This window comes from Apus apus, chromosome 18 (genome assembly GCF_020740795.1).
Source record: "Apus apus isolate bApuApu2 chromosome 18, bApuApu2.pri.cur, whole genome shotgun sequence".
In the NCBI taxonomy this organism is placed as follows: domain Eukaryota; kingdom Metazoa; phylum Chordata; class Aves; order Apodiformes; family Apodidae; genus Apus; species Apus apus.
This window is the reverse complement of record NC_067299.1, coordinates 2,408,001-2,430,064: the sequence shown is the minus strand read 5'-3', so window position 1 is coordinate 2,430,064 and position 22,064 is coordinate 2,408,001. Positions and strand designations below refer to the sequence as shown.

Sequence of the window (22,064 nt, the reverse complement as noted above, 5' to 3'; positions counted from 1 at the left end):
GTGAAACGGAGCCTTAGAGGAGGCAGCCGTGGCTTCGTGCAGTGTCCCCCGTGCAGTGGGGGTGTGTGCACGCTGCGTAGTGCGGGGCACCATCCCTTGCACGCACACGTGCACAGCCATGTAGCGTGGGGCGCCACGTGGCAAAACTGCCCCCCTGCCTTGCACTGAGGCCCGTGCTGCAGCGCCGCACACCCCTGCCTTGCACACCCCTGCCTTGCACACCTCCCAGCTTGCACAGCCACGCACACTTCACCTTCACACCCCTGCAGACGCTCCCACTTCACACCCTCCCTTGCAGCCCCGTGCACACTATGTTGCACACCCCTCCTCAACACCCACACGAAGCACTGCATGACACGCGCCCCCTTGGACAAGCCCTGCTCACTCTGCCTTGCACAAGGCCTTGCACACCCCTTTGCACACCCCCCTTGCACAGCCCTGCCTTGCACACCCCCCTTGCACAGCCCTGCACACTCTGCCTTGCACACCCCTGCCTTGCATACCCCTTTGCACAGCCCTGCGCACTCTGCCTTGCACACCCCTGCCTTGCACACCCCTTTGCACACCCCTGCACACTCTGCCTTGCACACCCCTTTGCACACCCCTGGACACTCTGCCTCGCACACCCCTGCCTTGCACACCGCTGCCTTGCACACCCCTGCCTTGCACACCCCTTTGCACGCCCCCCCCCGCAGCGCAGGCGCCCGGCACCCAAGATGGCGGCGCGGGGGGGCTCGGTGCCCCCGGCGCCCCGACCTTCCCAAGATGGCCGCGGGGCGGGGCGGCGCGGGGCGCTGTGGGAGCGGGCGGTGAGGAGCAGCAGCAGCAGGAGGAGGAGGAGGAGGAGGAGGAGGCGCGGGCGAGCGGGCACCATGGGCAACTGCCACACGGTGGGGCCCAACGAGGCGCTGGTGGTGTCAGGTACGGACGGGGCGGGGGGGTGGTCTCTGGTTGGGGGGGGGAAGCGGCCTGAGGGGTCCCTGTTGTAGAGGGGAGAGGGAACTGAGGGGTTCCTGTCATGGGGGGACCCTGAGAGTATTGGAGGGGGTGTCTCTGTGATGGGGTCTGAGGGGGTCCCGGGGGGAATTGTGGGGTCCTGGGCTTTGAGGGGAGCCTCGGGGGTTGGAGGGGCCGCTGTCGTGTGATCTGGTGCTGGGGAAGGGGGTCCCTGTCCTCAGAGGGGCTCGGGGACACTGAAGGGACACGCTGCGATGGGGGGTGTCCCTGTCTTGGAGGGACTGTGGGGAGGGTCCTTACTTTGCGGGGGGGGAGAACCCGGGAGGTGGTGGGGAATGGGAGACCCTTCCCGCAGCGGGAGTTTGGGATACGAGGGGTGTTGAGGGGAGCACCTGCCGCAGAGTGCCCTGGGGTTTGGGAGGGGATCCCCTGAAGGAGCAGTGGGATGTTGTGGGGGGAGGCTCTTCTCGGAGGGGGCACTGAGAGAGCCCCTGCCACAAGTGGACCTTGCGGTGTTGTTTGGAGGGTGTCCTGCTGCGGGAGGGCACTGCGGTGCTGGGGCTGTCCCTGGGGCAGTGGGCAGTTCCCTGCTGCTGGACCCCCGGCTCTGGGCTGGGGTCCCTGCAGTGGCAGGAGCAGTGGGTGAGGTGGGGATCCAGTGGCTCTTCCCATCAGATGATGTCAGGCAGCAGCACCAGCGGGAGTGCCCAGCCCTGGGCTGCTGCCAACAGCCTTTGGATTACCAGGAAGCCATCCTGTTCCTGGGGGGCAGGAGCTGGGAAAGGGGGGCTGTGTGTGAGCATCCCTCTGGGGCAGGGTACCATGGGCCTGTCCTGGGGTGTTCTCCTCATCCATCCTGTCCTACTGTTGCTTCATTACTGTCGTGTCACCCGGCCTCTTGTTGGTGCTGACACTGGATGCAGTTGATGCCCACCAGGTATGTGTTGCTGTTAACAGCAGATGAGCTGGTTGCTTAGGTGAGGGTTAAATAAACCAGCAGTGAATTCCCCGGTGTCTCATTCAACCTGTAGCTGCTCTGCTGAAGCTCCAGACTGCACTTTGGCAAGGAGCAGGCTGCATGCAGACAGGATTTAATTACAGTTAGGTGATATCACAGCTTGCTGTAAGGGCTGGATGCTTCACTCTGCGTGACAGGTTGAGGGCATATGCAAGGTAATAACCAGGTTAGATACAGATGCTTGTCACTTCAGGTGTCCTCAATCATGTTACATCCTTTCTGTCAACACTGGGCTAGTTCTGTGGGAAGAGCTGTTGTTCAGATGGAAACTCAAGGGGGAGAAAAGGTGTGTGAACGTCAGGGCTGTGCTGTGATTGTGCCATGCACATGAAACTGTGTTGTTGTGTTTTGGAGCTGAAGCCTCCAGCAGGCTGAGGCGGGTCTGCTATCCCTGCATCTCTCTTGGATAACGGACCTGTGACAGGAATTACTGAGGAGATGCCAGAAGCAGCCTGCAGTTTTGGAAACAAATACTCCCGCTGTGGCAGCTGATTCTAAGGAGTCACAAACCGCACCCACCAGCTGCCTGGAGCAGCAGTATTTTCTGCAGCTTTCCTGGTCTCCTGCACATTTCTGTGACCTAGAGCTGGTGCTTCTTTCCAGGGAGACCCCCGGCACAATCACTGACAACTGATGAAATGCCATGGCTGGTGGGAGGCATTGGGAAGCCATGGCCCAGGTGTGCCGGGGTGCCCTTCAGTCTTAAAAGCTTGGTTTCACTTCTCTTCAGCTCTGGAGTTTCCAAAACACACTTGTAAGATGAGCCAGCAGGAATTCATGGCATCTGCTTGCAGTTCCAAGCGTTACGTTCCTGCAGCTGGGAGCAGGGAGCCAAGGACACTCCTGGATGTACAGCCGAGTTCTGGGAAGGGAGGGCAAATTGCATCAGGCTCTGTGAGTCAGAATGGGGTTCGGTGCTGCCACCAGACGTGGCTTTCCTCTGTCACTGCCCAGCGTGGTCTACAAAGGCTTGCTGTCCCCTGGGAACGTGGTCTCTGAGCTTCAGGGGCAGCCCAAGAGGCTGCAGGAGCTCTGCAGAGCCTTCAGCTCCTCCGTGCATATGTGCAGAGTGAATACCAGGACATCAGTGGGAGGTGTGTAGCTACACGCAGCTGTAGTTCCAGGAACTTGAGCCACGTCCCTCTGGGGAACAGCAGAGAGGTCTTTTGGGGCCAGCTTTTATTTCCATCATATTAGGTTGGATTTGGGGAGAGAGGGGGAAGGAAAGAGTAAACCAACAGCAAATAACATGAAAAGCAGGCTTTGGCTTGCAGTGAGGGCTTGCCATGCCATTGTTGTTTGAAAGGCTTCACTTTATGGCAGGCGCCTCCAAAGCATGGAGCTAATTTCAAGTTTTCTTTTTTGTAAAGTCAGCCTGTGCCTCTTGAAGGAGGCTTAGTCACGTGCCTTCCCTGGCATATGGGATTTTTCTGAGGAGTTATGTTCCTTCTTTTCACTTTCTTGTGAGACTCTTGAGTCCCTGCAGTGCTCAAGGAGCAGCTGGCCCTGCCTTGGGAACCTCTGTGTGTGCAGTAGCTTCATAGCCTTATTTGGGAACTTGCTCCCCAGGCACAGGTCAGCATTTCCACTGCCACTCACATCCTTCCCTCTTGAGCAACACTGATCTCCTAAGAAATTGCCCTTGGTTAGCCCATCCCTTGGTGAAATGTGGAGTCCTGGCTCTGTAAGAAGGCTCTACAAAGCTCTACAAGGTGGTGGTGGTCTCTCTGGAACATGGTTCTACCTTTGCTGGAGGGTACTGGTGCTGGGAGCCCCCCAGGGAGGTTTGGTGGAAACTGAGGAGGCTTTGATAGGTGCGGGGCCCATCACCGAGTCCTCTCCAAGCATTGAGTTTTCAGGGAGACGCACAAAGTACCTGTTCATCCTGATATCCAAGTATTCCCATCAGCTCAATAGATCATCTGGGATGCATAGAGCTGGTTTTGGGTTACAGTCTGGTTGGATGCAGCTTTTGTGGCTAAGGATCGATCTGCTAATAGTGAAGCATAGAGCTGTCATGTTTCTGCAGACTCATAACACAGATGTAGGGTGTAACAGCCCCGTTCATCTTGCAGTTCCTGCAAGTAAATAGTGTTGCCAGGATCTCTACAGCTGGAGCATTTTCCTTCTGCCAGTTGTGGGCTGCAGGGTGGCATCTGGCAGCAATGGTCCAGCAGCTTGGAGGTGAGCACATGGAGAGAGGTGACAGGGCAAGGCTGGCACAGCCCACCGTGTTTCTGGGTCAGAATAAGCTGCTGCTTCAGCAAAAGTGCCAGAGGTGAAAGGAGGAAAAAAAGTCAGGGGAGCTGCAGCCCAGTCAATCTAGCTTAATTTCCTGGAAGAATATCAAAACAAAGACATTGCTCCTGAGAAGAAAACAGCTGCAGGCTTTTGCTGAGTGTGAGCCATGCCCAATCCTGCTTTCCTCTCAGGTGGGTTTGCACTCTGAGGGATGAGGAGCAGCAGGCACCACACATCTTGCCTGCAGTGAGGCTTGTTAAACTCCTGGGATTTCTCCGAAGTCAGCTAGAGAAATACCATCCACCCCAGTTTCTCTACTTCAGTGCATCACTCTTTGGGGCTCCTTGATCTCTGTCAAACTAAAAGAAGAACTAAGGGTTAATTTCAGTTTTAGGTTAATTCCAATATTGTTCAAGCATTTCCTGCCACACCCCAGCACTCTGGGGTGGTTAACCCTTCTGCAGCTGCTCCATGCTCTCACATCCTGTTCCTGCATCCTCTCATTCCAGCAGGAGGAACTGATCGTGACTTTGAGCCGTTGTGAAGGGACTGTTTTTATGGTACTTCGCTAAGTTTTGAAAGCCTGAAATAAAGGTTTATTGAGGTTCTGCAAGCCCTTCCTGCAAGAGGCCCACAGTGTGAGGAGGAACTGGGTTCTCAGATGCTATAAAATTAATATGAAACTGCCTGGAAAACCATTGCCAGGGAACACGACAGTGGCTCACTGTTCAGCTGAAAGGATTTATCAAGTAAATTCCTTGTTTTGGCTTGGACTCGAGAATGTGCTTATTGAACTTGCAGGCTGTGCTGAGCTGGGGATGGATCTGAGAGCTTTGAAGAGCAGGATCAGAATCAAAACAAACTCAACAGATTGCCTAAATGGTCTGAAAGAAACACCATGATGTTCAATAAGGAGAAGTGCAGAGAACTACACTTGGGTGAGAACAGCTGATTGCGTGAAAATGGAGTGGGAGGAGGTCTAGGCCGTGTTCCTGCAGAGAGACATGGTGAGCAGCAAGAGCCATCTGAGCTCCAACACTCCTGGTGAGACTGGTGGCATCAGGGTTGTCCCTTCACTTCCAGCCACAGGTCTGTGTGAGCTGGCTGGTTGTGATCCAGTGCTTCAGCCCCAAAAGCAGAAGGAGTTTGTGGGAAGGAGCAGGCAGCTTCAGCTGAGTTTCACACAAGGTTTTTCCCTTGTCTGCGTTCGTGCCTTTGGAACCAGAGTTCAGAACGGTCCCAGGGCTGAGGTATTCTACCCCTTGCACTGGGCAAGCTGCACAGAAAACAACTGGTGGCACTGATTATTGTCAGGTTTAACTGAGAGCCTCCATTGAGACAGGTTCTTCATTTGACTAGTGAAAAATCTTTTCCTGTAGTTGGTTTCGTGCTGCCTGTGATCCATGCTTGTTTCATGCTGCAACTGATGCAGCTCCTCTGTGGCCTTTCCTTCACAGGAGGTAGTTTTTCAGCTTTTTTTGCAGATGGTGAGGCTCACATTTTATTTTGTTAGGTGCTTGTTAATCTCCAAGACTTGCAAATTACTCTTCAGAAAGCATAGCAGGAAGAGGAGGTGGACGGAGTAGCCTTGGGGCTTTCCTTTTAGGTTCCAAGAAGAATTCTGGGATAGTGTGTCTGTAGTTTTTTTGTGTTGTGTTTTCATTGTGGTTTGTCTTTCTGGGTTTCTGCTTATGAGTTAAACTAAAGGTGTTTTTCAACTGGCTGTGTAGCATTGATACATGTAGTTTACATTAGTAATTTTGATACAGATCTCATGAGTAACAAACTATCTGCTTTCATCTGCTGTTGTGACCATCAAAGGGTTTTATGGATTCAACTCAGAACCCTGCATAATTTTAAATTAATTTCTGTTAACCTTGTGCCACTTCTGCATATGGACAAAGCATAATTCATATGCACAGCAGGGCCTAAAAACCAGACACTGATTTCAGTCTAGACCCTGCTTTATCACATGATTTTCTTGATGTACTCCTTTGCCTTTGCTCCATTATATCTTTTGTCAGTAACTGTTCTCAATTATCAGTTCTTTCCTCCCCTTTCTGCACTCACTGGGTAGCACCCCACAACATTTCCCAGGGCTGTTTCCCTGACAAACCCAACTCCTGCCCAGCTGGCCTGAGATGTTTATTCCCAACTTGGACACTGGGTCTTCCTGGAGGAAGAGACCCCAGTACCAAATTGCCCTGAAGTTAAGGTGAAGGCAGCACCTTTCTCTGTGCAGGTGGTGGCATCAATGTTGGCTCTGCTCTTGTGCTCAGCCTGCAGCAGCTTCTGGGAAGAAACACAGTTAAGAGGTACCGTAACAGCCTAGTTACCATGACCTGATTTCTGAATCTCACCACTTCCTGCTAAGCTCATTGCCTTGAGTCACCTTGGGAGAGCAAACACCACCTTGTTCACAACCTCAGATTGTCCCAACTTTGATGTTTTGAGCCCCCTGTCCCCGTTACTGTTGGGGCTCCTGTTCTTACTTGCATGCTGTCCCTCAGGGCAGCAGCTCCCTGCATCTGCTGAGAGCTATAGACTCCCAGGCAATTCATCTTTCATTCAAAAACAAAAAAACCCAGACAATGTGCTTTCTCCTGGCTCTGGGAATTCTTGCTTGGACATGGGACCCCTTTATCTGGGAGGAGGCCAAGCTGGATGGCATCGTCCCAGCTGTGATTCCTGTGTTTGTAGTGTGCCTGGTCCTGGAAGGGGCACGGGGGTGTTTGTGGAAGCCACGGCCAAGCGGCTGTGAGACCTGGGCTGGGAGAACAGTGGCTGCATTATAGCTGGGAAAGGCAATTTCTCTGCCAAATCTCATTGTGCAAGAGGGTTTCTTCTTGAGCTTTGCAAAGATTTCGCTTTGTGGGTCCTTTTTTCACTTGCTCCCTGAGACTTGGGAAAGAGGCCACAAGGGCTGTGATGGAAAAGGAGCGTTCAGCTCATCTGACTTGTGTTACCAGAACAGAGCTCTGCTGTGCTCAGATGTCCAGCTAGCATGAAAGCAACCAGCTGCCATCCCTCTCCTGCCTGATGTGTTAGTTTTCCCTGTTTTTTCTTATGCTTTGAACACTTTTTGACATACGATCTAGCTTGGTGAGCTGTGCTGTGCAGCACTGTTGTGCAGTGCTGGGAAGCAGGCATGGGTGTGATGATAAATAAGGTATTTCCTTGCATTGCCTGCAGGAGAAAATAAATATCTGTGATGGTCTGGTGGGAGGTGTCCCTGCTTATAGCAGAGAGGTTGGAACCTGATGACCTTTCAGGTCCCTTCCAGCCTTCACCATTCTATGAATCTATGATGATTCTTACAACAACAGTGGGTTTAGGGTCCAGAATTTTCTCAGTATATTATTATGAAACAATACCAGAGGCTCGGTAGAGAAATCAAAGAGCATATAGACCCTGTGAAATGAAATACCTTTTCATGTGGAGCTGCTTTTCCTGACTGCCAGGAGCACCTTCCTTCCTGCTCTTGGAAAACAAGGGCCGGTGTCCTCCAAGAAACATCAAAGGGCTTTGTGGTTAATATGCTGCAGGATGTTGTACCATCAGCTCCTGTGACTCCTTATCTTGCTGAAAGAGCCTTGCAGCTGCAGGAAGAAGCTATCCAGAGGCTGTCTTGGAGGAGATGGGAGAATATTCCTCTAGCCTGTGGAGCATAGGAGACCTGAAAAAGTGTGTAAATCCATTTCCCATTTGTATTTACTTCCTGCTGAAATTGGAAGGTGAAGAATTGGTGATGGGGCTGATCTCCTGGTTTATGAAAGGCATCGTGTGAAAACCAGTGGAGCAGGTGGTATCTTTAGCTGCTACTGGAAGATGGATGAACACTTGAGGATGGGGAGGACCAAGTCCCCTCCTGTGGCCCAGAGGGCCCTCCTGGCGCACTGACCTGATGTGTCTGCCTTTGTTTTTTCTTTTTAACCTCTTGCAATGAAATCAATAACCATAAGTTCTCTTTCAAGAGCTGTTTTCTGTGGCTGTCAACTTCCCAGCCCTCCCTTTCCCTTCCCACATGCCAAGCTCCTGCAGCGCTGCAGCCACACTGCTTTCCCTGCCAGCTCTTCCCTCTGCTGCCTCTGTCTTGTCTTTGTTGATACGTCCTGCAGGGCTGGAGCTGTCCCTGGCTGTGTTGATACAGCTCTTGCCTTGCTTGAGGTGCTCAGGCACTGGTGTGATAAGTGTGGCTGTGGACAGCAGCCTAGGGAGGTGCCTCTAGCTTGATCTGCCCCGACTCTGGGCACAGCTGGCCCTGTTATGGACCATCAAAGCCTCAGGAACCACAGCACTTGTGTGAGCTGGAGCTAGGAGATGTTTTTGGGGAGCTCAAGGGTTCTCCCCTCCTCCAGCACAGACCTGCTAGCTTTTTGGTGGGTTTAAGGGTGGTTTGCAGTGTGGGTGAGGGAAAGGAGATGGATTTCTTGCATTGATGCACCAGCTCTGTCATGGAAAGCAGGCTTAAAGATACTGAAACATAAATTGACAATGACTCTCATTGCTAAAATGACTTAAACTGCTTAACAAAACTAAAATAAAGCACTGGCTTGAAATACTGTCCCTTTCTGTGTGATACTCTTTGGCATACTGAGTTATTACAAATACTGTTTTCCAATTGTATAAGACAATTCCAAAAAAAAAAAGGCTGCCTTGGGAAAATTGCTGTGTGAAGCCCAGGGAGGTGAGGAGATGTGCTATGGCTGACCAAGGTGTGTTCCAGGGCTGCTGTGGATCTTGGGAAGTGTTTTTTCTGTCTTCATTATTTCTCAGACACTGCAAACACGCTTGGATTCTTCTGGGTTGTGTTGCAGAGCTTGTGTTGGGAGCACTGGTTGCTGAGGTGCTTCCCCTGCTCCCAGGGGCTGGGGGGACTGACGGCCCCTCAGGATGCCCTTTCCTCAGGACCCAGAGGCTTGTTGGGAAGTTGTTTTGCTCATGACTCAGTCTGGGTGCAGGTTTTTCCCTGGCTGAGAGCAGTGCACGTGTGTGTAATCCCTACACCTCTGCTCTCTGCTGTGCTGCAGGTGGCTGCTGTGGCTCTGATGTGAAGCAGTACGTGTATGGAGGCTGGGCCTGGGCTTGGTGGTGCATCACTGACACCCAAAGGTAAGGAAACTCCTTTACTTTTTGGGGTTTTGGAGTAGGAATTAGGCAGAGCCATCCCAGTGGGGCTGTCAGCAAGATCTTTAGGAACATGGGACTGGGCACTGGATGTGAAGCCATAGATGAGCATCAGCCTTTGAGTGTGGCCAGCTCCTGGTCCTTTGAGGGAAAGCTGCCTTGGAGCTGGAAGGAGCTGTGTGTGCCTTGGAGCATGGGGAGCTCAGAGTCACTCAAAACCACTCAGCTTCTGCCTTCTGCCTGCTTTGAGTGATGGAGTTGAGGTTGTCCATGGCCCTGCAGGAGTTAATCCTGTCACTTCAGGCTTACCTGACAGTAAATAATGGTGAAGTTGCAGGATGGGGTAGGTCTGTGCTGGCTGTTTGGGTGGGGAGAGCTGTGCATCACCGTGCAGAAGACAAAGAAGAGAATCCCACACTTCCAGTTTGAACTACTGTCTACACCTCTCCTCCAACCCAAGGCAGATTTTATTTTTGAAAATTTGTTGTTGGGTTTTTTATTTACCCAATGAGCTGAGAGGGCTGCAGCCTGGCTGGCCAGTGTTTCTTCCTGTGCTGGTGCTGTGGGTGCTGAGGAAGGCAGGAGCCCTGCTCTCCTCTGCTGCTTTGGCAGTGCTCCCAGGCTCTGGCAGAGGTGCTGGGCAGCAGGGCCAGCAGGCTGGCTCATCCCTCAGTTCACAGGAGGAACTGAGTTCTGCCCAGTATGACCCAAACCCTCACCAGTAACAAACAGGTTTGTGGCATGTGGTGGGCCAGTGCCCCCTCCTGCTCCTCAAGTTTCTTTTCCTAAAGATTTGCTGGCTGCTGTCTCCTTGGGAGCAGACTGCATTCCTAGTGAAAATCATGGGATTTCCTTTCTTTCGCTTTCCTCTGCTGTGGGTTTTGCTCACTGCTTTCTGCCCTGCTGCTCTCTGAACTAACACACTGACAGTGCTGCTGTCCTGCTACTGTAGCATTTCATCTCCAGATACCTGGGAATGTTACTCTCTCCTGGCACCTCCCCTGTGCTCACCAATGCAGGTTTCCTCCTTCTGTGTAAGAAATAATAAGGGAAAAAGGCCAAAGATGTGACCTTTGGGTTTTTGCACCAAGTGATGGCCAGAAGTTGTAGTTAACCCTCACTGCCTGGTCTTGCCACCTCTTTTCTCCTGTTCATGGTTTGCCACCAGCAGACAAAGTGAGCATGTTGTTGCCCTTGCTCTGCAGATGACACCACCATAGCTGCTGCTCACCTGGGGGCCACGCAGCTCGTTCCAAGGGGTCCTGGCTTCTGCTGGCAACTGAGTCACGGCAGCTCTCAGGTGGCTGGTAGCCAGGATGGCTACAAGAGCATCCCAGAGTGCTCTGGCTGCCTGAAGAGGTCTCAGCTAACACCCTTCTGGGCTCTCCAGCTGTTCTGGTGGGAGGGGAAGAGAAGGCCCAGCTTGTGGGCTCAGTGCCCAAGAGCTGCATTTGATCCATGCAAGATTCATTCTTGTTGGGAGAACTGCTGGTTTGAACAAATGGTTTCTGCTCTTCTCTCCTCTTTTTGTGTGAAAAGTCCAGAAAACAGAGCACAACCTTGACCTGCCATGTGCAGGAGATAGCAGATTATTTGGGACACTGCCCTAGCAAGTTCAGCAAAGGCTGAGCCCAGGGCCAGGAGCTGCTTGCCAGGAATGAGCTGTCATAGGATAGAGGTCTGTGCATTATTTAGCAAATGGGGCTCTTGACAGGAGTGCCAGCACCCAAACAAATCTTCTACTTGAAAATCTCTACTCCTGCTTCACGCCAAGGAATATGGGGCTTAGTTGTCCTTTTGAAAGCAGAGCCTTTCCCAAACACCAGAAGCTGTGCCCCAGACAGCGCCTGCTGCATTCACATGGAGAGGCAGATTTCCTCCCCTGAAATTAGGACATCTTCTCTGGAACTGCCAGTGCTGAAAGCAAGAGAGACAGCAGCAATTGTGTTGCTGTCAGTGGTGTCCCACCAGGTAGCACTAACCTGGGAACAAAAGGAACAGTTAGAGCTGGCAGGGAGCTGGGCTCTTACTCTGCTGCAACCTTGAGGACTGGGGGGAAAAAAAGAAAAGAAAAAAAAGAATCCTGTCCCTTTTTAAAGGTCAGAAACAAAAGCAGTGAGAGAGGCAGCTCAGTCTTGTGTGCTCTGGGGGAACTGAGTGATTATTACTCAGCACTTGGAAGCATCTTCTCACCTTAGCCAGGTCCCCATCATTTTAATTTCCATGTCTCCTCTTAAATGTTTGCATAGAAACATCTAAATTGTTACAGAAAGGAATTTTCTGTGTGTGAAGATGGCTCCAACAGAGAATTCCAACTTACTCCAGGATGACAGCCCAGGTGGGATGCATGGTCCAGCTTTATTTACAGTGACTTAGGGGATGCAGGGTGGAGACAAGTCCCCAGCCTGTTTATCCTGATTCAAAGAGCAAGTAGAATCTATCAGCTACCTGCCATGAGCAGGGAGGCTGCCCTGCCCCAGCCCTGGGAGCAGGCAGGGGGAGAAAGGCAAACTGACCAGGGAAGAGCTGAAACCTGAAAGTCTGGTCTGTCCTTTACAATGAGTGTCTTTCTCTCTGATAACTGCTTTGTGTATTTGCTGTCCCACCCTTATTCCTCCTGCTCAGACTGTCTTTGGAGGTTATGACCATCCTCTGTCGCTGTGAGAATATTGAGACGTCGGAGGGGGTCCCACTGTACGTAACAGGGGTTGCACAGGTAATAATCCACCAGCTTCCTAACATCCTGTCTAACTCTTTATCCCTCTGTTTGGAGCAGCAGCAACAGCAGCAGCAGCAGCAGGATAACATAAAAACTAATGGCTTTCTAATGGGACAGCTGACATCTCAGTACCCTCCTCTCCTTCCCCTTCTGGGGCACTTGCCTGGGGCACACTCCACAGTTTGTAGGTAATGGAGACAGATGCACACTTGGCAAATTCCAAATTCCTTCCCATAAAGCTGCAGACATTTGCTCCAGCTGTAACCATTTCCTGGGCAGCACTTCCCACTGTGTGCTTGGTGGAGAGCAGAAGAGCAGCAGCTTTTGTGTGGAGCCACAAGTGGGCCAGAGGGGCTTCTGCCCAGGATTCAGGGCACGTTTTGTGCTGTTTCAAAAGGAAACCAGTGTCCCTAGGGGGAAACTGCAACTGTACCTGGATCTGCAGTTTTGGATATGGGTTTCCACATGGAGACAAGTGCCTGTTTTGGATGTTGTCACGTTTCAAAGTACAGCATAGAGACCCTGGCTGAGTTGCAGCATGCAGAACTAGTGTTTGTCCTGTGAGCAGTTGTGACCTGATGTGACAGTAATTACCAGACTTTCCTGTGACTTGCTGACTAAGAAGCAGCACAGCATTGAAATTAAATTCAAAGTATAGATTAGGTCTTCAGAAGGCTAAAATCCTGCACTAGCTGATTAAAGCTGTGAGCCCATATGGCAAAAAATGCCTCTGTGCTTCCTGGACAGTGGGATTGGTTTTATCAGCTCCCAGTTTGCGTGCCAGTTTAATTAGGACAGTGGCCAAGGCAGGCATGAACTTGCAGAGATTCATTTCAGGACCTCCAGCCAAACCTGGGGCGACTCAGCGTGCAGGCAGCAGCCCAGGGCAGCCCCTTCATGGTTCAGATGTTTCATCTAATGTTTGCTGACACAAGCTCCCTGCCCCCTGGCTTTCTGTCCTGACTCCCAACGCTTTGCTGGCTTGTTATGGGTGACACAAGGGCCAGGCTTTGCTTCCTGAAGCAGAACCTGCCATGGCCAAGCATGTATCTTGTGACAAATCATGACCTGCAAGATTGCCCAGTCTGGCCCAAGTACCTGGAGCCCACACTGGATGAGTGATAAAACTATGAAGCTGCAGGATCTGTTCCTGGGTGCCTGACACTCTACAGGCATGGTCCTGAAGATCTTCTCTCTGCCTTTGGATCATGGGACACAAGAAAAATAGAGAGGTGAACCCAGTCAGGAGATGGGTCTGTGTTAATGCTGACCTGGCGAGGGCAAAGGCAGGGCTGCTTCTTGCAGCATCAGTGCCAGGTTTTGCCAAGCACCAGGGCTCCTGCCAGGGTGGGCAGGAGCAGCCCAGGTCCATGCTGTGCTTTTAAACCAGTGACCCCAGCGTTGGGCAGCGTGGCACAATGAGCCTCTGACAGAGCACCCTTTGGGCTCCCAAAGCTGCCAACTGCTGGCCACCTCACTAGCCCAGCAGAAGGAAAGGCTCATGGTGTCGTTTCCATCTCCCAGCCTTTCTCTGCTGATAAATTGTTTTTAAACATGATCTGAAAATCTGTCTCTTGGCCAAAGTGTCTGGTCTGTCTGTGGTCACAGCTGCAGTCCCTTGGCTGTGTCCTGTGCCTGTCTTACATTACCTGTGGTGAGTGCAGCAGGTAGCCCGGGGCAGGAGATACAAGGGGAAGAGCTGAGTGTGTGTTACCTGGAAACGTGCAAATATTTTACGTTTTTTGGCAGGATTTCCCTAGAGATAATGACGTTACAGCCCAGGTGTGAGGACGTAGAGACGGCGGAGGGGGTAGCTTTAACTGTCACAGGTGTGGCACAGGTACAGTAACTCCAAAACATCATTTCAGGAATGCATGTCTCTAACTTACGTCTGGTTTTCCCCCTGAAGAGGTTGCTGTTGTCTGGAACAGAAGGCAACTGCTCTGAAATAAATTCTTGTACAAACCCACAATGTCCCTGTTGGTTCAGACACGCTACAGCATGTCCTGTGTTGTGAAGGGCGTTGTGACCTCTCCTTTCCCCAGAATCCTTCCTCTTTTTCTGGTCTCTCATTTGTCCACGTGGCAAATGCGGTGTGTGTGGGGGTGACCTGATCTGTTTGGGAAATACTGATGTACTGTGGTGCCCTTGGAGCTGTGTGTGGCCCTCTGGGACTGAGCTGTTCACTCCTGAGATGATATAAAACATTATGTTGCTTTGGATTATTATTATTAGTACGTGGATCTTGTAATTCTTCATGGTGAGTTTAAACTTGAAGAAAGAACTTGGTCCCTCCAGGCACTAGAATTTGTGTGTCAAATTCCTGGCTTGAAATGAGTTTTGCTTCTCTTGAGCCTTCATAGGTGAGAACCAGCTCTTGCTGCATGTGGTAGGTAGCACACTGAGACACCTGCATTCTTCTTAGACTCCCAGGTCTGCTGCCCTGATCCAGAGGCTGCCCTTGTGACCAGGTCCTGCCTTGGAGAGGGTGCTGGGAAGAAAATGTTGCTGTCTTTTGTCTGAGTTTGTCTCCCCGACCAGGCAGCTGGATGCTTTGATTGAAAATTCCTCCTGGCGGCTCATTCTGGGTGTGTAGAACTGAGATGGTGACTCCCAGGGTGCACATGAGGCTGTGGCCACCATGTGTCCAAGGCATTTCCAGGTCTGTTATTGCAGGAGAGGCCCATGTCCCCGTGGGGAGCAGCAGGGCCAAGGGCAGCAGCTGAGTGACACAGTGAGGTGACCAAAGCCCCATGTGTGTCAAATCCCAGGGAGGAGCACCATGGCTGCTGTTAGGTCTTAAAAGACCCAGCACTTGACAGATCTCCCCCCAGCATCAGGTTCCTCCCTTGGTTCATGCTTTGCTCTGGCCTGATGTTGCAGAGGAGCCATGTGCTGTGTCTGAGCACAACTGGGGGCACAGATTCAGCCAGGAGCAGTTTCTGGGTTGTTACACATGGCAGAAGGGCTGGGCAGGATGGTGACTCAACAGCAGGTAATCCATGGCCCTGCTGCTGTTGGGGAACGTGGCTACATGCCAGAGCACCAGCATGGGAGCCAGCTCCTTGGGCTCATCCTGGTGAACGAGTATCCTTGAGTTCAATTTTTCAGTTCATTTTATCCATTTAGCTGCTACTCTGTCCCACGGTGGCCTTTGCATGGTTGGCAAAATGCATGGACACTTCATAAATCCATAGGCTTTTCCTTCTGTCTTTAGAAGAGGTATTTCTATGAAGCCAGCATTCCTTTTTGACCCAGTTTTGGGACATCCTTCCATTGCCTACAGAACAGTCCAGGCTGGGTGGTGCATGGTAGCAGAAGGCTGGATCACCAGGTGCCTGGATTTAGAAAATGCAGCTCCCAATTCACCTTGGTCTTGTTATTCTCTCTGCTCACTGTTCATTTTTTCCCCACTATCCATTAATTTTAAAGGTTTAGGGTTGTGAGATGCAAGGAATTGCCATGCAGAGAAGGCAGGTTTGAGGCAGCAGGGGATGCACGTGGCAGAGGTTAACTTAAATTTGGAGAAGCACTTCTGAGGCAAACATTTTCCTTTGAAGGGCTTGTGCAAGAAAAGGAAGAGAGCAAGCAAACACACGATCACCAGAGAAACACCTTTTGAAATGTTTGCCATCGTAATAAAAAGTGCCTGAGGATGCACTTTTTTGAAGAGGGATGTCATGAGTGCTCACCAGTAGCTTCCTTGCTGTGTTGGCTGAGTGCTTGGGGTGTGCTGGGATGCTGCTGCCTTGGGCCACGCTGGGCTTTGGATCCTTCCACAGCATTTTTCAAAGCCTGGAGCTAATTGGATTGTCCGTGCTCAGGCCTGGCTGTGCCTGCAGCTGGCTGGGGCTGGGTGCAGCAGGATCCATGCTCCAGCTGGGATTGTTTTGTAGCAGCTCTGATTCCCTGCCAGCTCAGCTCTTTCTCTAATGCCAACAATGTTTTGAAGATGCACCAAGTGTCACTGTCCTGTCTGAAACAGTGGAAACAAGCTGAGAGCAAATTGCTCAGCTCTCTGTTGGTTTGTGCAGCCCTTGCTTTGTAGGTTGACATCCCCTGGGAGCAGAGAGCCAGGCTCCCCTGGGATCTCCAGGCTTTATTCACAGAGCCTGAATCCTTCCTTGCTCCTGTTAAGTACCACAGGGACTCTCCTAGCAAACATCCCCCTCCATGGCCTGTCTCTCCTCTCCATAGCTCCTGAAGGGTGGGGATTAGTTAGAGAGTGGAGTTGCTGGCAGATGGACACCATAAACGTTGCTGCTGAGGATAATTGGGTTTGGTATTTGAAAAAAAACCTCCCGTTTGCTGAGATGAGCTCTGTGCCCTCTCCTTGTACGTGAGCAGCTCTCCCAACTCCCCCTTGTGTAGGAAGTGCACAGTGCTGGCCCGGGGTGCAGGGACAAGAAACCACAGTGGCCTGGCCTGTAAGGAGCCCAGAGGCCTTGGGGTGAAAGCAGAAGAGGATTCCCACGTTTGCCCCAGGCTCAGTTTGGGGTTTTGTCTGGGAGGCCCAGCCTGAGAAGCAAAGGTAGGAAATAGAATCAGCCCAGGCTGGTGTTTCTTCACATCACTAGGAGTAGGGTTGTGGTAGCAGAGTCTTGGTCAGCTCACTGCTTCTAACGTGGTCCACCTCTGGTCCCCTTAGAGGGTGGTGGCTGGTCCCAGGTGTCCTGCTCTCTGGCAGTGCTGGGGCTGGGTGCTGCTACTGAGTCACAGGATCATTTCAGACTCCTGGGCTGTCAGACCAGGCTTTCTCAAGAAATGGTTGTGTTCCTTTTGCCAGCAGTTCAACCCTGAAAAGCAGTCTGGTAGGTGTCAGGATGAGGTCTGTAGGCTGTGGACCCATCAGAAATGTGCACTAGGACCCTTAAAGGCTCCTATGCAGCACCTGAAGCTCCGGAGGCCTTAGCTAGGACCAGTAGGTCCAACCAGGATGGGGCAGGACACAGGATGCCACCAGCATCTCATGAGACAGGAGGCACTGCCCGGCCCAGATGTCTCCATGAGAGGGTGCTGTGGGACCTGCTCAGCACCCAGAGGTGCTGGTATGACCCTACTGCCTTCTCTGGTGCTACCAGACATACAGATGTCCCTTTGTCCAGGCTTTGCCTGAGCCCTCAGACTGGAACTGGCCACCAGACACTGTAACCTTGGTGGGTTGTACCTCCTCTTAGCTGAGCCCTACAGAGCCCCGTCTCCACTGCCTACCATACCCAGAGGTATTTTTACCTCACTTTGCCTTTAGAAAGCAGCCTCATGGGCAGCAAGACCATCTTAAGACCTGGCTTGTCTGGGCCTGGGGATCCTTATATATCTGGTCCTGACTGTGGGAGGTGAGAGCAGCCCTGGGGCAGTTGTGTCCCACCTCTGGGGCTCATCACTAGACTGACCATGCAGAGCAAGACAACCAGATCCTGGCCACAATACTTTGGGGTCACCATGAAGGGTGTCTGGGAGCTCCCAACCAGGAGCAGGACAAACCAATGTGCTACAGCCATCTTGTCTCATCTCTCCTTGCAGGGAATGCTGAATGGAGCCCATGTTCCCAAACTGCTCCTTGGGCATGTTGGACTCTTCCTTGTTCTCTGCTTTTTCCCATCTCAGAAAAATTAATTCTAGTGAAGGAAGAGGAAGAGAAAGGCAATGAAATGGCTTTTGGCCAGGAGTAGTAATAGCCCTCTCCTCCTAGGTCTGGTGTTGGTGCAGTGGCTGAATTAGTAGTCCAGGGCTCTTTGGTAAAGTTTTCATCAGGTGGGACTTGTAGGGCCAGGTTCTGTCCCCACATCCCCCAGTGGCTGGTTCTGTGGGATCAATGGCTGCAGGGAGCCCCTCTGCAGGCTGAGCTGCACCAGGGGCTGCAGAGGGGCCGCCCTGGGTGCTGCTGCAGCTGGGCTGTCCCAGCAGCAGGGAGCAGGGGGTCGCCACCTGGTCTGGTGGCCTGGCTCAGTGTGGTGACAGCTCAGCTTGGACCCTTGGAGCATCGGTAGCACGGGGGGGCTGGCAGCCTGGTGCTGCTGCTGCTGTTGCTGCTGTTGGGTGCCTGTTCCTCTTTGGGCAGGCTCCTTCAGTCCCCTTGGTTTTGTCTCCTGTCTCTCTAGGTGAAGATAATGACTGAGAAGGAGCTTCTGGCTGTGGCCTGCGAGCAGTTCTTGGGGAAGAACGTGCAAGATGTGAAGAACGTGGTCCTTCAGACACTGGAGGGGCATCTGCGCTCCATCCTAGGTGCAGAGAGGCTCACGCTGTTGAAGGCATCTTGGGCAGCTTTCTCCCTCCTCTGCTGGCTGGTCCCAGCAGTATCGTTGCCACTGCAGCAGCCCCAGAGGGCGATTCCTCTGCAGAGGTGGCATCTTAGATTGTTCCTCCCCTGCAGCAGCTCCTGCTGTGTTGTGATAAGGGAGGTTTCAGTGCCTGCAGTAAGAGATGTTGGAGTCCCCGTGGGTTACAGGTGTGTGTGGTGGTGGTGCCTGTGAGACTGAGATGTCAGTGCAACTGCAGGGCCTGGGCAGGGGGTTGCACCCAGACCTGGAGAGATCAGGGGCAAGAAGGATGTTGCTGAGGTTAAACCCACATCATCGCGTGTTACCTGTTCCAAATAAAGTGCTTCACCTTCCTTCCCTGTGCAGGTACCCTGACGGTGGAGCAGATCTACCAGGACAGGGACCAGTTTGCCAAGCTGGTGCGGGAGGTGGCAGCTCCCGATGTGGGTCGCATGGGCATCGAGATCCTGAGCTTCACCATCAAGGTGAGCCCAGACACGGGGCTCTGCAGGGCCAGCACAGCAGAGCCTGGCCCTGGCTCCTCAGCCACGGGCATCTGGAAGGCTCCAGCTGACAGCCCAGCCCAGCCCTCGGGAGTTTCCATGACAGTCACTGCAGCATGTCCTGTGTCCAGGCAGCTGGGCAAAGAGCACTCAGCTGGCTCCATAAACATGACTCCTGGAGAGAGCTCCTGATAACCGAGCCTGCAAGGAGCCAGAGGGAAGATGTCAGGAGAGCCTGCCTCTCGCAGCCATGCCTGTTCCTGCTGGCCTGGCTCCTTCTGACCCTGGCCTAGCCACACAAGTAGTTGCTCTGAGCTCCAAGTGGAAGGGAGCAAGATGGAGTGGCTTGTTGGAAGCGGTTGTGTCTTATCTTCCCCTCTCCAGGATGTCTATGATAAAGTGGATTACCTGAGCTCCCTGGGGAAGACCCAGACCGCAGCTGTCCGGAGGGATGCAGACATTGGGGTGGCAGAAGCCGAGCGAGACGCCGGCATCCGGGTGAGTCCAGAGACCTGCTGGGCTTCCCCAGATCTGCCCGTTTTGCTCCAGCAGCAAACCCTGGAACTCTGCTCTCTGTTTCCTCTCCACAGGAGGCAGAGTGCAAGAAGGAAATGCTGGATGTCAAGTTCATGGCAGATACCAAAATAGCTGAGTCCAAGCAGGCGTTTGAATTGCAGAAAGCTGCCTTCACTGAGGAGGTCAACATGAAGGTGAGAGGTGTCTGACAGCCACTGCTGTTCCCTGGCTGGGTTCTGGTGGTGTTGGTAGCTCTGGGACTTGCCAGCTTCCTCCTCCGGCGTGTTAGGAGAGCTAGAGATGGAGAACCCAGGTTTCAGTGTCTCAGTGTGAGCTCCTTGCAGCAGATTTCCCCCTGTTTGCAGCAGTTAGGTGGGACTAGGAGAGGAAAGGGTTGAGAGCGTCATCCAAGCTGAACCTGGAGCTGGATGTGCCCAAGTGCCGTGTGAAGAGCACACGGGAAGGACAGCAAACAGCTCTGTGGGTAGGGGCATCACCTCTGGGTGGAGGTTTGTTCCAGAGCAGGAGCCATGTCTGTTTCAAGGGCCTGCCGGGGGTTCTTGTGTCCGTGCACAGGATTCCATGGCCAAGACCCCTCTCCTCATCTCTCCCGTGTACAGACCGCAGAGGCCGAGCTGGCCTATGAGCTCCAGAGCGCCCGGGAGCAGCAGAAAATCCGCCAGGAAGAGATTGAAATCGAGGTGGTGCAGCGCAAGAAGCAGATCGAGGTGGAGGAGAAGGAGGTGACCCGGATGGAGAAGGAGCTGATCGCCACGGTGAAGCGGCCGGCCGAGGCCGAGGCCTATCGCATCCAGCAGATCGCCGAGGGCGAGAAGTGAGCCCGGGGGCTGGTCCTGCCCCAAGCCCAGCTCCTGGGCTCCGCGGGGCTGCTGGAGGGAGGAGAGCGGTGCTGCGGGGCTGCTGGAGGGCTGCGTTTCCCTTTCCAGGCTGAAGCAGGTCCTCCTTGCTCAGGCGGAGGCGGAGAAGATCCGCAAGATCGGAGAGGCGGAGGCCTTTGTGATTGAGGCCGTGGGGATGGCGGAGGCTGAGGGGATGAAGCTGAAAGCTGAAGCACTCCAGAAGTACGGAGAAGCTGCCCAGCTGGCTCTGGTGCTGGATGCGTTGCCTGAGGTGAGGAGGGAGCAGCTTTTCCCTGCTCCACTGCGGTGGTGGGGGGTTCCCAGGCTGGGTCTGCTCTCCTGAGAGCACAGCAAGGCCCCGTGTGTCCCCGTAGGGACCTTGCCCAGCTGGTGAGCAGCTCCCTGGCTCTTTGCTCATCCCACCCTCCTTCCCTGCCTCCCCAGATCGCTGCCAAAGTGGCTGCTCCCCTCTCCAAAGTGGACGAGATCGTTATCCTTAGCGGAGAAAACAGCAGCACGACGTCCGAGGTGACCCGACTGCTGGCCGAGATCCCCGCCTGCGTGCGCGCCGTCAGCGGCGTGGACCTCGCTAAGGTGAGCTGGAATGGCAGTTCCTGGACCTCGCTAAGGTGAGCTGGAATGGCAGTTCCTGGACCTCACTAAGGTGAGCTGGAATGGCAATTCCTGCATCTCCTAGGGCACAGGGATTGCCTGAAAACTTTCAGGCTCCCAGGGATTCTCTCCTTCCCCAGCCCTGCCTGGGGGAAGAGCTGGGGAGGGAGAGAATCCCTGGGAGCCTGAAGGCAGCTCCCTTCCTTCCCCTCCTCCAACCCTAACAGCTTCTTTTCCCCTCCTGCAGATCCCCCTGATCCAGAAAGTCACCGGGGCCCAGGTGTGAGGCTGGCCAGCCCAAAGCTAGTGAAGGTCACTCCTCGTTATGCACTCAGACATCAACTGCCTTCAACACAGGGGAATTCTTTTGATATCAAAGACAATCAGAGTTTCATTTTTAAGCTCTGGTGCCTTATTTTGTAGGCTAGAAAGCTGCATGTCCAATCAGCTGCTCTTTTTATTACAAAGGGTGGGAGGGGATTTATTTTGTAATTAACGGAGTGTTGTAGCAGGCCAGGGTTTGGGTCTGGTCTGCAGTTATGTTTGGCAGCTTGTTTGATGTTGCAATCCCAGTGCCTTGCTGTTTTCTATCCTCAGGCTCAGAGCAGGGGCTTGGTGGGGCATGGAGTGTGGAGCTGTAGGGAGAGAACAACCAGGACCCGCCTCCCCTGGGCTCCCTGCCCTCCACAGCCACCTCCCTGGGCACTGCCACCCCCTGCCTCTGCCCACAAGCTGTTTTTGTGGCTTTCCCTGTCCCAGTGTCTCATCCTCAGGGCCCCCGCAGTGCTCACAGTCCCTCCCAGGCTGGGCTTCCCAGAGGTGACAGTCACCTCCCTGCGTGGGTGACAATCAGGCACAGCCAGTGGGTGCTGCAGTCAGTGCCCACTCCCATGCTGCCTTCCCTTGGAGAAGTTTCCTCCCAGGATCTGGGGCTGGGACAGCTCGGGGGGGGCTGATGGAGATGGATTCCCCCCACCAGGAATGCCAAAAAGCCACGTTGTGCCAAAGCCACCCCGGCCTCCCCAAGGGATGCGAGACCTGTCCCTGAGGCTGCTGTCCCTGAGGGCTGTGGTACATCTTGATTCCCCCAACTCCTAAAGCCCCAGGTCAGAGGGACACAGGGGACCAGGCAGGGGGCTGTGGGGGGGACAGGCTCCTCCAGCACCATGGCCTGGGACACGAGGCTGTGACAAGTGGCCGTGCTGGCCAGGGGTTGCCCTGGCAGGCAGAGCAGAAGCCCCTACCACCCTT

General features: G+C 53.3%; 1 protein-coding gene across 9 annotated transcripts; it reads left to right on the top strand.

Moving 5' to 3' along the window:
- Positions 1–46: 46 nt before the first annotated feature.
- FLOT2 (flotillin 2) lies at positions 47–21,214 on the top strand. Of its 9 annotated transcripts, none has more exons than XM_051635602.1 (12): positions 47–921; positions 9,247–9,328; positions 11,969–12,037; positions 13,812–13,902; positions 18,164–18,287; positions 18,689–18,807; positions 19,210–19,323; positions 19,416–19,535; positions 19,962–20,176; positions 20,289–20,472; positions 20,646–20,795; positions 21,061–21,214. In XM_051635602.1, the coding sequence occupies exons 1-12, from the start codon at positions 312–314 to the stop codon at positions 21,097–21,099; spliced, it is 1,917 nt and encodes a 638-aa protein (XP_051491562.1). In that variant the 5' UTR covers positions 47–311; the 3' UTR covers positions 21,100–21,214. The 9 variants fall into 9 exon arrangements, with proteins under 9 accessions (XP_051491562.1, XP_051491553.1, XP_051491554.1 ...); XM_051635598.1 differs by lacking the exons at positions 47–921; positions 11,969–12,037 and adding exons at positions 1,436–2,869; positions 5,018–5,223; XM_051635593.1 differs by lacking the exon at positions 11,969–12,037.
- Positions 21,215–22,064: the final 850 nt, after the last annotated feature.

Coding starts and splice junctions, on each gene's coding strand:
- FLOT2 (XM_051635602.1), top strand. CDS start 312: ATGTTGCACACCCCTCCTCAACACCCACACGAAGCACTGCATGACACG. Junction 922..9,246: donor CGAGGCGCTGGTGGTGTCAG/GTACGGACGGGG, acceptor GCTGTGCTGCAG/GTGGCTGCTGTGGCTCTGAT. Junction 13,903..18,163: donor CTGTCACAGGTGTGGCACAG/GTACAGTAACTC, acceptor CTGTCTCTCTAG/GTGAAGATAATGACTGAGAA.